The sequence below is a fragment of the Tupaia chinensis genome, unplaced genomic scaffold (assembly GCF_000334495.1).
Source record: "Tupaia chinensis unplaced genomic scaffold, TupChi_1.0 Scaffold000183_1, whole genome shotgun sequence".
NCBI classification, from domain to species: Eukaryota; Metazoa; Chordata; class Mammalia; order Scandentia; family Tupaiidae; genus Tupaia; species Tupaia belangeri.
Genome location: NW_006159658.1, coordinates 1402259 through 1418421, shown reverse-complemented (window position 1 = coordinate 1418421; position 16163 = coordinate 1402259). Strand labels below are relative to the sequence as shown.

The following is a 16163-nucleotide window of genomic DNA, read 5'->3' as shown; positions in this document are numbered from 1 at the left end:
CCTGCTTCATTAGATTTAACAATTTTGGCAGCTTTGAGAATAGGAAAATACAGTTAACCCCCCTGTGCTCTCTCAGAAGATGACGGTGGAGCTGCAGAACGGAATTTTCATACAGATCAATGGCTACTCACTGGCACACGTGATCCAGGTCTCCTCTGAGGGGCTGGCCAATCTCTGCTTCCATGGATCCGACGTGCACTGCCACAACACATTTGGTCCTTTTGGACACTGAACATTGTCTACCCACATAGGCCTGGAATTGGTCTTGTCTAAAGACGCAGGGTTGATGGTCCCTTTGTCTGCACAGCCCAGCTGCCTGCAAACCACGCCCACGGTGTTTGCAGACATGTTATTCCTGCCAACGCTGCCCCAGACTCCATTGTAGAAAACTTCCAGGCGCCCTGCACAGGTCTTTTCGCTGGTTTCACTGGTTAGTCTCAGAGACATGAACTCTGCAGTGAAATAAAGAATTAGCAATTTTGCATCTTTGAAGATTTAGAAGACCCCCTCCCATTACTCTGCTGTGAGAATGACTAAAATAACAGGGACAATATGTAAATTAACAGTCATTCTTTAGTAGCTCCTCGGTGATTGAGTAGATTTTAGACACAGTATTTATTCTATACATACCATAGCGTTTCTTAGTCTTCGGTTTTGTTCTCAGGGACCTGTTTAAAATGCCATCAATGACTCTAAGATTGTTTTTAGATCTTAATCAAAGGCTCAGAGCGTTTTTCTTCTTCCTCCAATTATGCAGTTTGGATTTTCTCCCTAACTTACTGTAATTTTACCCTCAAGAATCTTTTTATTTATTTGCTTATTTTTGGCAACTGTTTGATAATTAAGATTTAGTGAGACACTCAGACACTGAAACTAATGTTTTGTGTACGTTATCTTAAAATGCAATACGTTCTTTTCTGACACGTCTTGCTTTTGCTGTGTAAGCTCTCATCAGATTTATGTCATTAAACAGAAATGAATCATTCCTGACATACAGAAATTTTCACTTCCCTAGGTTACTGAATTATAGTACTGCTTTCCCCTATATACATGGGGTTTCAGAAAGTTCATGGAAAATGTGTATTATGAAAAAACTAAGCATGGATTTCAAAATTCTTTTACACCAAATAAACTCATTCTTTAATCTCATTTTTACACAAGCATTTTGAAGTCTCCTTATGTTACAGTAGAGTACAGTTTTTTTACTTTACTATAGTTTCTAAAGCTCACCATGTATACAATGCAAGTGCCTCATGGTAATTTTTGCTCCTATATCTATATCTATCTATATCTATATCTATATTTATATTTATATCTATATCTATATCTATATATCTATCTTTTTTTTTAAGAGAGATTTTTGCTGTAGGCCACGTGTGCTTGCCAGAGAGACAAAGTGAGAAATCACTCCTCTGGAAGAGATGGCCACACCACAATCCCTTCTCCTCCAGTCTCTTCTTGGGATTTTGGGCACGCACGCACACACGTCTGATGTGAGTTTCAAGCTACCGGGTCCAGGACTCAAAATGTGGTCGACTACGTGGGAGTCCAGTGTTATAACCACTATGCCATCTGCTGGTCCGCTCCTATAATTTGTAATTATCCTTTGTTCGATAGATTGACACACAGAAAACATTTCTTCTTGTCCTTTCTGATCTGCTTCTTTATTAATATTGTAATAATCAAGAGGTGCTGTTGAATCCTTATCCAATTTTCAGTGCTATATACGCTTATAAAAGAACTTTATTATGAACCTGTTGTCCTTTTCATAATATGAAAACCTGTTTCTAGGTTTTTCTCTTTATGTCTTATACCACCTCGCCCATGAGACAGCAGTAGCCCATCAGACTCATACTTCTGGGATCTTGCCTATGGTTCAATTATTTTACAGATCGCTGTCCCTCACCACTCTGCCCACCTCGGTCCTTTTCGGTGCAATTGTGACCAGAGGTCACCGGCAGAACGTACCTGAGCAGACGACTCCCGCATCCTCCTTGTGTCTGCAATTCTGCCGTCCCCAGCCATGGGAGTGGCACTGCCAGATATGGGATTCCTTTCCATTACAGTTCACCTCATCCAGCCAGATGGGCCCTGTTCCTTCCCCAAAGTGGGCAGAACCAGTGGCATTAATGGCCACTCCACAGCCCAGCTGTCTGCACACCACGTGGGCGTCACTCAGGTCCCAGCTGTCATCACAGATGGTACCCCAGGAGCCCTCATGGTAGACCTCCACTCTCCCGGCACAGCGACCTCCTCCGTTTACCAGGCGAATTTGACCACTCGCTGGAAAGAAAACCAAAGGTGTGAGTCAGGTGCATCCCTAAGGTTAGAGGTCATTTTCAGAGTTTGGCCACTGAGTCTTACCTATGCAGGGAACGGCACTTTCTTCTGGAACGGTAGAGCTGGTGGGATCCGGAGACGATGCATTGCATGGGGACAGGGTCTGGGACTGGTTTCCTGCGAACAGCAAACTGCTCAGTCATAACACTCACCAAGGGAGGGTGAGGAAGGAAGGCCAGAAGAGTACAGATGAGTTGAGGACAAACACGGCTTCAGAGAGGGAGGAACATGAACGGCCAGTCAGGTCGGGAGAGAGTCAGGTGCTCTGAGAGGGCTTGGCACAGGCAACTAAGAAGTTCATGAAAATTAAGTTCACTCACTCTTTAAAAAGACACATGAGATCAATATATATAGTTTACATTTGCCCGAGGGCACGTGCACTTGCCAGAGAGCGGGAGAGGGAGAAAGCACCCACCAATGGGGTGTACTTACACCGCAATCCCTTCTCCTCTCTTTTTTTTTCTTTCTTTCTTTTTTTTTAATAATTATTTATCTTATTTTATTTATTTATTCATTTATTTTTTAAATTGACCAGAGAGAAACAGAGGATGAGAGTGAGAGAGAGAGGAAGCGAGAAAGCAAGGCACCAGAGTCCAGCACCTGAACCCCCCCGCCCCCTGCTGGTCCCTCCTCCCTTTTTTTTTTTTTAAAGAGATTTTTGCTATAGGGCACGTGTGCTCGCTGGAGAGACAGAGAGACAGAAAGTGAGAAATCGGCCCCCAGGGGAGAGGCCACGCTGCAGTCCCTTCTCCTCCATTTTCCTCTCTCCTCCATTTGGGAGGGATATGGGGCATGCAACACAGGCACTGGCCATTTTTCAAGCCTCCAGGGCTGGGATTTGAACTGCTTAGTTGGCCATGTAAGATCTGCCTCCATTTACTACCAGGCTAGGCCATGGAGTCAGCCCAGGATTAATATTCTGCCACATTTCTCATGACCCCTCCAAACGGATCATTCCTTTTTCTTCTCTCTTCCTCTCCATAGTCGCACCTGCTCCTAAGGGACACCATGACCATAGAAGCTCATCACAGGCCGCGCCCCGTCCTCTTACCTGAGCAGACTACAGAGGCCACTTGCCCTGCAGAGCACGGGGGTGCCCCCAGGGCGGTGATGGGACAGTCTCCTATGTGCTGTTCCGTCCCCGTGCAGTGAAACATGTGCCTCCAGACATGGCCGTTTCCTTTCCCAAAATGTGCTCCTCCTGAGATGGAAAGGGCAACTCCGCACTTGAGCTGCTGGCAAAACACGTGGGCGTCTTCCATGTCCCAGTGAGAGCTGCAGAGGGATCCCCAGGTCCCCAGCATCTTGAGCTCCACTCTTCCCTCACACTTGGACTTGCCCTCCGCCAGGCGGATTTCTGTGTATCCTGGAAGGAGACGGGGCTTTAGAAAGGACGGCTGTGACCACTCACCCCTACCGCCTTCCCAGCAGGGGGACGGATGGGCGATGTTCTCTGGGGCTCACTTGAGCAGATCACTCCAACGTCCCTGCGATGGCTGCAAGTTGCATCCGGCTGGGGCGCCACTTTGCAGAGTGCGAGGTGGGACTCGTGTCCCTCGCACTGGTACTCTTCAGCCCAGATCTGTCCACTTCCTTCTCCAAAGTGAGCTCCCCCCAGGATAGAGACGACAGTGCCACACTGTAACTCCCTGCACACGACACTGGCCGCTTCCAGGGAGAACTCAGAGTCGCAGACGGAGCCCCACGTGTCTCCATGCTTCACTTCCACACGACCAGAGCAGGGGATGTCCCCTCCAACCAGTCTGGGTTCCCTGTGGCCTGGAAAAGAATCACGTTTCAGTGAGAGAGCAGATTCCCAGATTTTCCATCCCAAGGGGGGGTGAGGCAAGGAGTGAAAGTGGGCCAGGGTGGCCAGGGTGCTCAGTGAGTTTTCACACTTGTTTCTCCTGACTTTTCCAGAGCTGGGCACAGCAAAGGCCAGACCTTCCCATTCTTCACTGGACCTACCTGCCTGAGAGAGCCTAGAACTTTGCCTTGTGTGGTTATCCATCCCCAGAGGCAGCATTCCCTCTTCCCAGCATTTCACTTATGTGTTTCATAACACCAGGGGCCACGGATTATGCATGTCTGCTGTCTCTCTCTCTCTCAGTCCTGCACTCAGTTCCTGACTCACTGCAATCAAAGGTCTGTTTTAATCTTTTTGAATCATCCCATGTCAAGTGTTTCAATATGGGCCAGCAAGTTAATATGGTGGTTGGGGCACCAGACTCCTCTGTGGCCAACTATGGTTCGAGTCCCAGACCTGGGAACTTGCTTTCCCACTTTTCTTTCTCTCTTGTGCTCTCTCTGTCTATGGTGAGTGCACGTGCCCTATAGAATATTAAAAATAAGTAAATAAAAATAAAGAAATAATTATTGGATGAAAAAAGTGGTTTTTTTTTTATTTCTTTATTTTTTTGGGGGGGAGAGGTTTTGCTATAGGGCACATGCGCTTGCCAGACAGACAGAGAGAGACAGAGAGACAGAAAGCAAGAAATCACCCCCAGGGGGGATGGTCACATCGCAATCCCTTCTCCTCCATTCTCCTCTCGGGATCTTGGGCACGCACGCACACGTGCCCGGCATGAGTTTTAAGCCACCGGGTCCGGGACGTGAACTGCGGTCGACTACGTGGGAGTCCAGCGACATAGCCATTACGCTAACTGCTGGTTCCTGAAAAAAGTGTTTTAATATACCTGCAGTTTTCAAAATGATTGTCAGACTTTTTCTTCCCTTTGACATCTACACTTCATGTATGTGACCTTCCTTTTCGTCTGTTTTCTCCTCCTTTCCTTCTGACAGTGCTTTATCAAAACCCTTCATGTATTCCTTGAACCAAGGTTCTGTCCTCAACCTTTCATCTGTTCAATGGATATTTTCTTTCAAATGCAATATATTCTCTTTAATTTTATACCCATCAACATATTGCTTAGGTGGAACTTAAGATGTTCCAAATGGAATGAATTATTGTATGACAAGCTCACTGTTTTCTTTAATGGTAATCAGATCAAATTAGAATTACTTGAAATTAATCCACTTCTTTATCTCACTACAAATAATTATAATAAGAATGATACAGTGGGTCTGGCAGGTGGCGTGGTAGCTGAGACACTGGACTCTCACATTGCTGATCGTGGTTCAAGTCCCAGACCCAGTGGTTCAAGTCCCACTCCCCCCCCAACCGACTCGGTGAAATTAAAAGAAAAAGAAATAATGATAATAAATAAAATTAAATAAATAATTCTTTTAAAAAAAAGAATGGTATAGTGAACATCAAATAAGCACCTACTACACTTTAATAGATTTTAATAACCATTTAACAAACACTATTTCATTTAATCCTTAAAATTGTCTTGCAAGATAATTATTATCCCAATTTTTTTCAGACAAGGAAACTAAAGCATGGAAAAGTAGAATAATTTGCTAAGTGAATTAGTGAGAGGTCAGGATTTGAAGCCTGGCAGTGTATTCTAGAGCTTAAAATCTTTTTTTTAAAAAAATTTTTTTAAGAGAGATTTTTGCTATAGGGCATGTGTACTTGCCCGAGAGCCCAAGAGAGGCAGAGAGACGGAAAGTGAGAAATCACCCCCCAAGTGGGATGGACACGCCGCAATCCCTTCTCCTCCATTCTCCTCTCGGAAGTTTGGGGGCGCACACACACATGCCAGCATGACTTTCAAGCCACTGGGTCTGGGACTCAATTGGTGGTCAACTATGGTAGAGTCCAGTGACCTAACCACCACGCCACCTCCTGGTCCTGAGCCTACAGTCTTGACCCCCACAATACAGTGCACATGTAGAAAACCAGCAATACAGTGCACATGTAGAAAACCAGCAATGCCTGTCAGCGCCCCGGCACATTGCCTCTTCTCTACATCTATTGCTCTGCCTTAGTGTAACTTGTTAGCCTCTCTTACGGGGGCCTGTGCAAATAGCTTCCTAACATGTCTTCTTGCTTCTGAGTCCTGTCTCCAAGCAATCTATGCCATGACTATAAATATAGCATTAAATTTCAAGCATTTTGACATGATTTCTTTGTCTCCAAGATAATTCAATGTTTCCTTGCCATCTATGCAATAATTCACCCTTCCAGCAAGTATTCCTAAGCACCTACAATGCATCTGACTATGCTTTAGGCATCTGAGGTTAGGTAGGCTGAGAACGTCTGGAATAGAGTTCAGTATTAGTGAAGATAGGTTGTACTAATCATCAGAATCACTTCAGCTCATATTTATTTATCATTGGCTGTGTAGTTATTGGGAGGAAATGGCAGCACAAAGAGCTTTAGCAGATCCCCAATATCACCCAGCTAGTAAAATGAAAACACCAATTCCCCACACTTTTTTCTTTTTTCTTTTTGGAGAGGTTTTTCACTGTGTGCACACACGCATGCGCCCGGCGTGAGTTTTAAGCCACCAGGTCCGGGACGCAAACCACGGTCGACTATGTGGGAGTTCAGCAATATAGCCATTACACTAACTGCTGGTTCCCCACACTTTTTTTTTTAAATGGAGTATTGCATGTCTTTTTTTTTTTTTTTTGGAGAGGCTTTTGCCATAGGGCACGTGCACCAGCCAGCCAGAGAGAGACAGAAAGCGAGAAATCACCCCCAGGGGGATGGCCATGCTGCAATCCTTTCTCCTCCGTTGTCCTCTTGGGATCTTGGGCACGCACGCACACGCACCCAGAGTGGGTTTTAAGACACCGGGTCTGGGACTCGAACCACGGTCAACTACATGGGAGTTCAGCGACATTGCCATTACGCTAACTGCTGGTCCTTTTTATGTCCTTTTAAAAATTATTATTTATTTTACAATTAAAGTATGAATTTATTTTGGTACAAAAACTTTTTGAAATGTATACATAGTTTTCCCATTACACATATTCCCATGAGCTTTTTTTTTTTGAAACTTTTTAAAATTAATGAATTTACATTCATTTCCCACACTTTAAAATGTTCTATGTAGTTACCTCAGAAGCATTAATATCTATTACTCTACCAATGATACCCAGTGCCCCAGCCTAATGATGCTTAGATATGCCATGCTTTTCCAGGCTCATATGCCTCTGCAGAAACTCTGCGTATGCTAGTCAGAGACAGTGAGAGGGAAAGTGAGAAATCACCCCCCCCAGGGGGGATGGCTTTTCCACAATCTCTTCTCCTACATTCTCCTCCAAGGATCTTGGGCACATACCTGGCATGATTTTCAAGTCACTGGGCCCAGTACTCAAACTGCAGCTGGTCAAGTGTGAGTCCAATGATGTAACTACTCCGCCATCTGCTGGCCCCTTAATTACTTTTTTTTGCCAAACAGAGGAAATGCTTTTGAAATTGAACCTTCTAAAGGTCCTAAGTCCTTTCTAGATGCTTGTTGTCAAATATCACTAAATTTTGTGATTGATGTTATTAGCTCATGATATAGATACACCATCAGCCCTCACCAATTTGCATACTCTGATTTCTTTTCAGATCACATGAATCTTTAATCTGATACTAAAATGCCTTAGAAATGTTCTGGATATGGCTGAGATGGAGATCAAACTTGAACTCTGAAATATTGGTTTCCTTGACTAAAAACGAAGATTTTTCTACTGAAGCTTCTCCCTCCAGATTCATTTCTAGTGGGTAGGGCTACTTCTGTCTCATTCTCTCCATTTATCTCTGTCTCTCTCTATCTCTCTGTATGTCCCTATGATTTTTGCTTTTATTTTTTTAAGGTAAAGTATTCTCTGGGCTCTCAAGATCCTCCTTTATTGTGCTAATTGGTGCCTTTCCCCATTCCATTTAGGAATGGCACAATCCCCGGCCCATGCTGAGATGGTTACTGAACTTGAGCTGTGAAATACTGCTTTTGTGCTGTGTGTATGCATGGCACATGGTTTTCACTTTTTAAAATTAAAATATAAAGTTTTTTTAATTATCTTTTTAAATTTATTCTTTTTTATTTTATTTTTTCTTCTTTCCTCTTCTCTAATTCTTTTCCTTTTTTATTTATCTTTATTCCTGTCTATGCACTAAGTGTCTAGACAGATCCAAGTCAACAAAATCTGAACATCTGAATATGATTAGGGTCAGAATATTCCTCAATTCCCACTGAATCTGATGCACAAAGAGTGAAAAATGAAACGGAAGAGAGATTGCAGATAACCACCTCCTGCACACCTCTGAATGCTTAGATTGAACTTCAAGAATTAGGAAGAAACACATCATCCATCAAATGATTGAAATCACCACAGGGGCACAAGAAATATGGGAAAGCAAGAAAATACCTCTCCTCCAAGGGAAAAGAATAACTCCTCTACATCCTCAGACAGTATAATAAAACTCATGGAAATTTCAGATAAGGAATTTAGAATATTCATAGTGACAAAGCTAACAGAGATGGAAGAGAAGAGAGACAATGAACTACAGAAGAGGCAGGAGAATGGGGCTGATGAATTCCAGGAGGTGAGGAAATACTTGCAAGATCTAAAAGAGGAAATACACACAATAAAAAAAGTATCAAATGGACCTGTTAGAGATGAAGACTATAATACAGAAAGTAAAAATCTCCCTTGAAAGTATTAAAAGCAGACTAGATTACACAGAAAATCAAATCTCAGATGTAGAAGATAAAATACTGGCCTAGAAAAATCCACCACAAAAACTGAGAAAATTGCCCCCCAAAATGAGAATTATATACAAGAAGTACTAGATACCATCAAACATCCAAACAGTTGGATAATTCATATCCCAGAAGGTGAAGAGACTTATAAGGGCATTGCTAATCTATTCTGTGAAATCCTAGAGGAAAACATTCCAAATCTGGAGAGGCATTCGGAGATCCAGACCCAAGAAATACAAAGGACCCCAAATAAATCAATGCAAGAAGATCTTCTCCAAGACACATTATAGCCAGATTGACCAAAACCACAAAGACATTAAGATTGGCAAGAGAGAAATGTCAACTTACCTACAAAGGATATCCCATCAGGCTAACAGCAGATCTCTCATCGGAAACAATGTGAGTGAGGAAAGAATGGGAAAATATATTCAAAGTGTTAAGGGAAAAGCAATTTCAACCAAGAATACTGTACCCAGCAAGATTATCCTTCATGTGGGAAGAAAAGACAAGAACATTCTCAGATAAACAAAACCTGAAAGAATTTACCAACACCAGACCAGATCTCTAAGAAGTTCTCAAAGGAGTGCTATACCAGGAAAATTAAATACAGACACAGATATAAGAGTTCAAAACTTAAGAAAATGGCCAACTTAATCATAGGGATAAGTCTGGAGTTGAATATTATACACCAGAATTTAATCATGAAGATTGAACCACAACAGAAGATAGATTAAGTACATGAGACTGAACTGGTGAAATAGCATTTTATGACTTTTGGCTGAAACATTGCTGATTTTCTTCTAGGCTTTGTTTTCTGATTTTAAGAATTTTTGTCCTGTCTTGAGCTGTTGATAGGTTCATGTACTTACTATTTGAACAGAATCATAACCTGTTTCCTGGCTTTAAGTTTTAAGTAAAGTTCCTTAGCATTTCTTTGATTTATTAAAGCTAAAACTGCTTTTCTTGACATTAAAAAATGTCAAGGGTGCACGTGCCCTATGGCAAAAACCTCTCCTCCCCCCCCAAAAAAAAAGAAAAAGAAAGAAAAAGAGAAATGTTCTGGATATGACTATATTTTGTACTTTGTATAGAAAATTTCACCAATTATCCATTAAGTATTTACAAAGCAAGTCTGTATAGGTTCTTAAATGACATTTTTTCCTCATCAAGTTTATGAATATTTTTACATGAAAGCTGTTGAATACATTTTGGTGCCTGAATTTTTCTACTTTGATTCATATGTTAAGCCTTCCACTGGCAATAAATAACTAAATCTCTATCTTTTTTTTTCTAAAAAAAATGAATAAATTAAGAACAAACATAAGAAATAATTATTAGAATTACTTCCTTTTGTTTAGTAATAGATAATATATGCAACATTTTCTTTTTTTAAATTATTTTTTTATTTAACTTTATTTATTTGATTAGAGAGGGACAGAGAAAGAGAGAGAGTGATAGAGTGAGAGAGAGAGAGTGAGAAAGCAAGCTGCCAGGTCTGAGACTCGAACCATCATTGGCCATGTGGGTGTCCAGTGCCCGTAACCACCACACCACTTGCTGACTCCAACAACATTTCTTTTTTCTTTTTTTTTTTTTGCTATACAGCACATGTGCTAACCAGAGAGAGTGAGACAGAGAGACAGAAAGTGAGAAATCACCCCCCCCCAAGGGGGAATGGCCACACTGCAATCCCTTCTCCTTCATTCTCTTCTTGGGATTTTGGGCATGCACACATATGCACCTGGTGTGAGTTTAAGCCACCGGGTCCGGAACTCCAACTGCAGTTGATTACATGGGAGTCCGGTGACATAGCCATTACGCTAACTGCTGGTCCCACAACAACGTTTTCTTTTAAGAAAATTTTGCCATAGGGCACATGTGCTTATTTGAGAGGGAGATAGAGAGAGGCGGAGAGAAGAGAAATGAGAAATCACGCCCTAGGGAGATGGCCATGCTGCACTCCCTTCTTCATTCTCCTCCTGGGATTTTGGGCATGCACACACATGCACCCAGCATAAGTTTCAAGCTTCCAGATCTAGGACTTGAACCATGGTTGGCCATTTGGGAGTCCAGAGCCTCAACTACCATGGTACCTACTGGTACCTATATGACATGATTTAAAGAAGCAGTATATTTTCCTCATTTAGTATTTTCCAGACTCCAAAGAAGTATGAATCATTATAGTACTGAGGCCAGCAGGTGGTGTGGTGGTTAAGGTATTGGATTCTCGCATGGCCAACCATGGTTTGAACCCTAGACATGGCAGCTTGAAAATCATGTTGGCACCTGTGCATATGTGTCCAAAATCCCAAGAGAGGATGAAGGAGAAGAGACTGTGGCATGGCCATCCTCCCAGGAGGTGATTTCTTACCGCCCCCCCCACCCTACAATTAAGCACATGCCCCCTATGGCAAAAAAAAAAAAAAAAACCTTTAAAAATATGATGTATAGTTCTAGAATTATTTCTCAAACCTAAACAAAAAATACAGGACTATTTGAATGAACCGTTTCTTAAAGTCAGAAATCTTCTATAGCACATACACAGACATCACAAACAAAATGGGATTTAAAGTAATTTTGTGATCCAAATTTCCTAGAATTCTTTCTGGCTGGTTTATCTACACTGACACCAGAGCTAAATTATTGTTTATTGTTTTATCTTTCTCATTTTCCTGGCTCATTAAATTCTTCTGAGCCTTTTCAGCATCACTTCAACAAAGTTAACATTTGTAGCAATATGATTAGCCTAAAATACTAAAGATTATCCATAGGCCTAACCAACTCATAGCTTACTTTCAAGCTTTTTAAAGGACTGCAGTGAAATACACAGAAATATTTAGAAAGAAGAAAATTCTTTCACAGTAAGATAGGGAGACCCCAAGGTTAAGTTATGTTAGCTTATCCAATAGAGTCATTTTTTTTTTTGAGAGGTTTATGCTATAGGGCACGTGCACTCTCCAGAAAGACAGAGAGACAGAAAGCGAGAAATCACCCCCCAAGGGGTATGACCACACCTCAATCCCTTTTCCTTCATTCTCCTCTCAGGATCTTGGGCACGCACACATACGCGCCCGGTGTGAGTTTAAGCCACCGGGTCCGGGACTTGAACTGCAGTCGATTACGTGGGAGTCCAGCGACATAGCCATTACACCAACTGCTGGTCCCCAATAGAGTCATTTTTAAAAGAATTTATTGACATTTCCATGAAAGACATACTTAATTTTATCTTTAAATGTTTAATTTCCCTTAATCCTTTGCACTTACATTGATTTTAAAATTACTTGAAAGGCAAAGGGGACAAAAAACCACACATCTCTGTCCAAGATACAAAATGAATTCTAAACTTCTCTGACTCCCCCAGTGCAATCAGTACAGATATTTTTCTGGTTTCTTGTGGGAGAGCTAATTTACAGACTAATGCTTCTTTTCAGTCTCAAAAACAAAACAAAACAAAACAAAACAAAAACTACTGGGAAGTTATGTTTTTGGAATTAAATTTCTTAGCAGGTTGAAAGTCTTACCTGAGCAGGTAATTTTGGCTTCTTCGTAATGGTCACAGGAAAGTCCACCCCATTGCCAATTGTGGCAGTCCCAAAGAGAAGTTTCATTTCCATGACAGCTGCTTAAAAACAGCCATGTGCTTGTTGGCTTGACTTTGGAGAATCCTTGGTAGGAAGTCTGGAGGGCAGAGCCGCATGCCAGCTGCTTGCAGACCACATCGGCTTCTTTCAGGCCCCAGCCTCTGTCACACACCTTCCCTACCAGCTTCTGAATCTCCACCTCCACCGTCCCAGCACAGCGGCTGCCCCCACCTTTCAGTCTCAGCTCCAGATCCGACCCATCTGCAAAAGAAACGTAACGGTAGGCCCTGGATGCTGAAGCGAATCCTTCCCTCCTGGACACTGAGATGCTAGAAGGTATGGCTTACCTCTCCCTGGCTTTTTGAGAAACAAGTATACTTGGTTAGAAATGAGACAGTAGTTGTAAGGGTGAATAAAAATGGTCAATGTTAGGGAAATACAAGCAATTCAGCTATAAATGAGATTCTTATAAAATCTTGGCTCTCTGAATTCCTGGTAGATTTAGAATTCAAGGTGTGGTTCCTAACAGCTTTATGAATATTTACACAGAGAACAGAGTCAGACAACCTTCTCAGTTTGAGTAAAGTATGTGTTCAATATTCCTCACAACCCTAAAGGAACTTTACAACAAGAAATTTATTAGGTTTTCCTTCCTTCCTTCCTTCCTTCCTTCCTTCCTTCCTTCCTTCCTTCCTTCCTTCCTTCCTTCCTTCCTTCTTCCTTCCTTTCTTTCTTTTTCTTTCTTTCTTTTCTGGTATGGTACATGCGCTCCTCAGAGAGAGAGAGGGAGAGGGAAAGTGAGAAATCACCCTCTTTGGGGGATGGTCACACTGCGGTCCCTTTTCCTCTATTCTCCTCCTGGGATTGTGGGCATGCATGCAAACCGAGCTATAGTGATTTTTAAGCTGCCAGATCTGGGACTTGAACTGCGGTCGGCCATGTTGGAATTTGGCACCTTAACCACAGCGCCACCTTCTGGCCCCTATTAGGTATTTCTACTTGTTTTGTACCTATTCCTACTCCTAATGAACATCGGTCTTTCCCTCTCTGCTTTTCTTTGTTTTGTTTTCGCTTACCTGAACACGTCACACCAGCATCTTCATTATGATTGCAGTAATGTTTTCCCCATTCGCGGTGTCTACACTGCCAGAGAGCAGATTCGTCACCCTGGCAGGAAACGCTGTCAAGCCAAATGTGTCCAGATCCCGCACTGGCATTAACTCTGCCGGTGGCGGTGACGGCAGTCGGACATCCCATGTGCTTACACGTTACAGCAGCGTCACTACTGTCCCAGCCGTCATCACATACCGTCCCCCATTCTCCTTGGAATTTCACTTCTAATCTTCCTGAACAGTTGGAGACTCCATCCACCAGTCTCAGACTCAGATCTGCTCCGTCTGTAACGGGGACACAGAACAAGTCAGTGAAAACAAAACAAGAGCAAGGGAAATGGGCGACCCACACTGCGAGAGGGGAGCGTGGTTCTGGCTCAGGCGTCTGGAGCTTCCCTGAACGCGCCAGGTGCACGTGTGCTGGGGATCCGGGACCGCGCGGCCTGCAGCCTGTTAGAGTGCCTGCCTCTCTGTCTCTCATTCGTGGGAGAAAGAAATGGGAAAAAGAATAATAGAGCAGGGAGAGATACAAGTGGGGACAGAGAAAATCATAACATACTACCACTTAAAATCACTGAAGATGAAGAGAACTGAGTCAGAACTAAGACAGGACTTTTCAGTACCCACACAGCAGGAAGCTTTCAGTACCTGGTTCCCGAGCTGGATTTTAGTAGACGCCTGCTTGTTAGATCACAGAGTTTTGGAAAGAACTGTCTGCTTTTTCTTGTGAAAGCATATTCGTGAGTCTAGGGGGTACCCACACCCTTCAGTTTATCTCCACAGGCACACTTCCTTCTACCTCTGACGGCATTGGGTCTACACCACCTGGAGTGTATTACATCCGCGCTCTTTGGGGAGCACTACCTTACTTAACCAGCAGAGCTAAGAGAACAGGCATCACCATGACTACATCTGCTTTCCTGAAGTCAGTATTTGTCATGGAACTGACCTGGATTCTGGAGACTATCTCATGAAAAACATAAATAGCCCTCTGGCAGTTTCTGTCTTTGTTGGAGTCACAAAGTTCATTGTGATTCCTCAGCACACGGGTAACATACTGAGACAAAAAGGGATGAGGAGCCTGGAGAGATTTCTTTCTTACATGCCACAGGGTGTCTGCCCTTGCCACAAGCCCTTCCCCTCCATTCTCCTCTCAGGAGTTCCGGCATGCATGCAGGTGTTTTTCAAGCGGCCAGGTCTGGAACTCAAACTGCACTTGGCCATGTGGAATCCAGCCACCTTAACCACCACGCCACCTGCAGGCCTGGCCTAGATGCATCTTGAAGGGTAAAAGAGAGTGGAAGGTGGATACTGGTTTTTTTTTTTCCTACTCTAAATCTTCACTTTCTTCCACTAACAAATTATCTTTCCTATAGGAATCTCATACTTTCTGATTCAGGCTATAGATGGTCACTTTATTTAACAAGGAAAAAGCCAATTTTAGAAATGGGGGCTGGCAGGTGGTATGGTGGTTGTGATGCTGAACTCCCACATGGCCCACGGTGGTTCAAGTCTCAGACCTGGTGACTTGCTTTCTCACTTTTCTTTTCTCTCTCTCTCTCTGTCTCTGGTCGAATTAAAACAAAAACAAATAATAATAACAAAGTTAAATAAATAAAAAAATTCTGGAATTCTTGTTAAATTAGTTGAACTTGGGACCAGCAGATGATATAATGGTTATGTTGCTGGACTCCCACATAGTTGAGCATGGTTCAAGTCCTGGACCTGGCAACTTACAACTCACGCCAAAATACTGAGAGAATGAAGGAGAAGAGATTGCGGCATGGCCATCCCACCATGGGGTGATTCTCGCTTTCTGCCTGTGCCTTTCTCTGTCCTCTTGTGAGCCCATGAAACCTATCGCAAAAAAACTCTCTTAAAAAAATTAGTTGAATTTAATTTTCTGCATTTGTAGAGAGATCAATGAAAGAGAGAGAGAGACTGATCTGGTGAGGATAGGGATATTTTTACTCAATGATATTTTTCTACATGTTCTCTAAAGTTCAAGACACACTAAGTCTCCTTGAAACTAGAACTGAGGTGACAGAGAAAGAGTGGTGCCCCTGCATACACCTCCCTGCTGTCCCTGCCCCTGGCTCTAAGTGTGGAACATGAGTCTTGAGACAGACAGGGTGCATGTTCATAAGATGGCCCTGGCACAAATGAGGTTTTAATAGAATATCTAAAGATTTTTGTTTTGTTTGTGTTTTGTGTCATTTTGTCATTGTTAGTTTTTAATCATTTGATGTGGAGAATTTGAAGGGATGATTTGGGAAGGGTTGTGTCAGATGTGTCTATAGGGGTGACTTTGGTTGTGTTGGAAGATGATATGATACGGGAGAGTGCAAGGGTTATGGTTAGGGTTATGGTTACAGGATAGTGTTAAGGTTACGGTTAGAGTTTAAGGATAGTGCTAGGGTTAGAATTAGCGTTTGAGTTTAGGGATAGTGTTAGGGTTAGGGTTTGATTTTAAGGATAGTGCTAGGGTTAGGGTTAGGGTTATGATTAAGGGATTGTTTTAGGGT

At 42.7% G+C, this 16163-nt stretch overlaps 1 protein-coding gene across 1 annotated transcript in view; it reads right to left on the bottom strand.

The window, feature by feature from the left end:
* Positions 1-16163, bottom strand: part of CD163 (CD163 molecule) — a gene marked incomplete at its 5' end in the record, with an annotated part of 33205 nt that overhangs the window by 8638 nt on the left and 8404 nt on the right. Inside the window, 7 exon segments of the mRNA XM_014587107.2 lie at positions 132-452; positions 1969-2283; positions 2365-2457; positions 3392-3706; positions 3805-4119; positions 12467-12787; positions 13603-13923. Of these exon segments, the coding sequence (XP_014442593.1) occupies positions 132-452; positions 1969-2283; positions 2365-2457; positions 3392-3706; positions 3805-4119; positions 12467-12787; positions 13603-13923 (2001 nt within the window).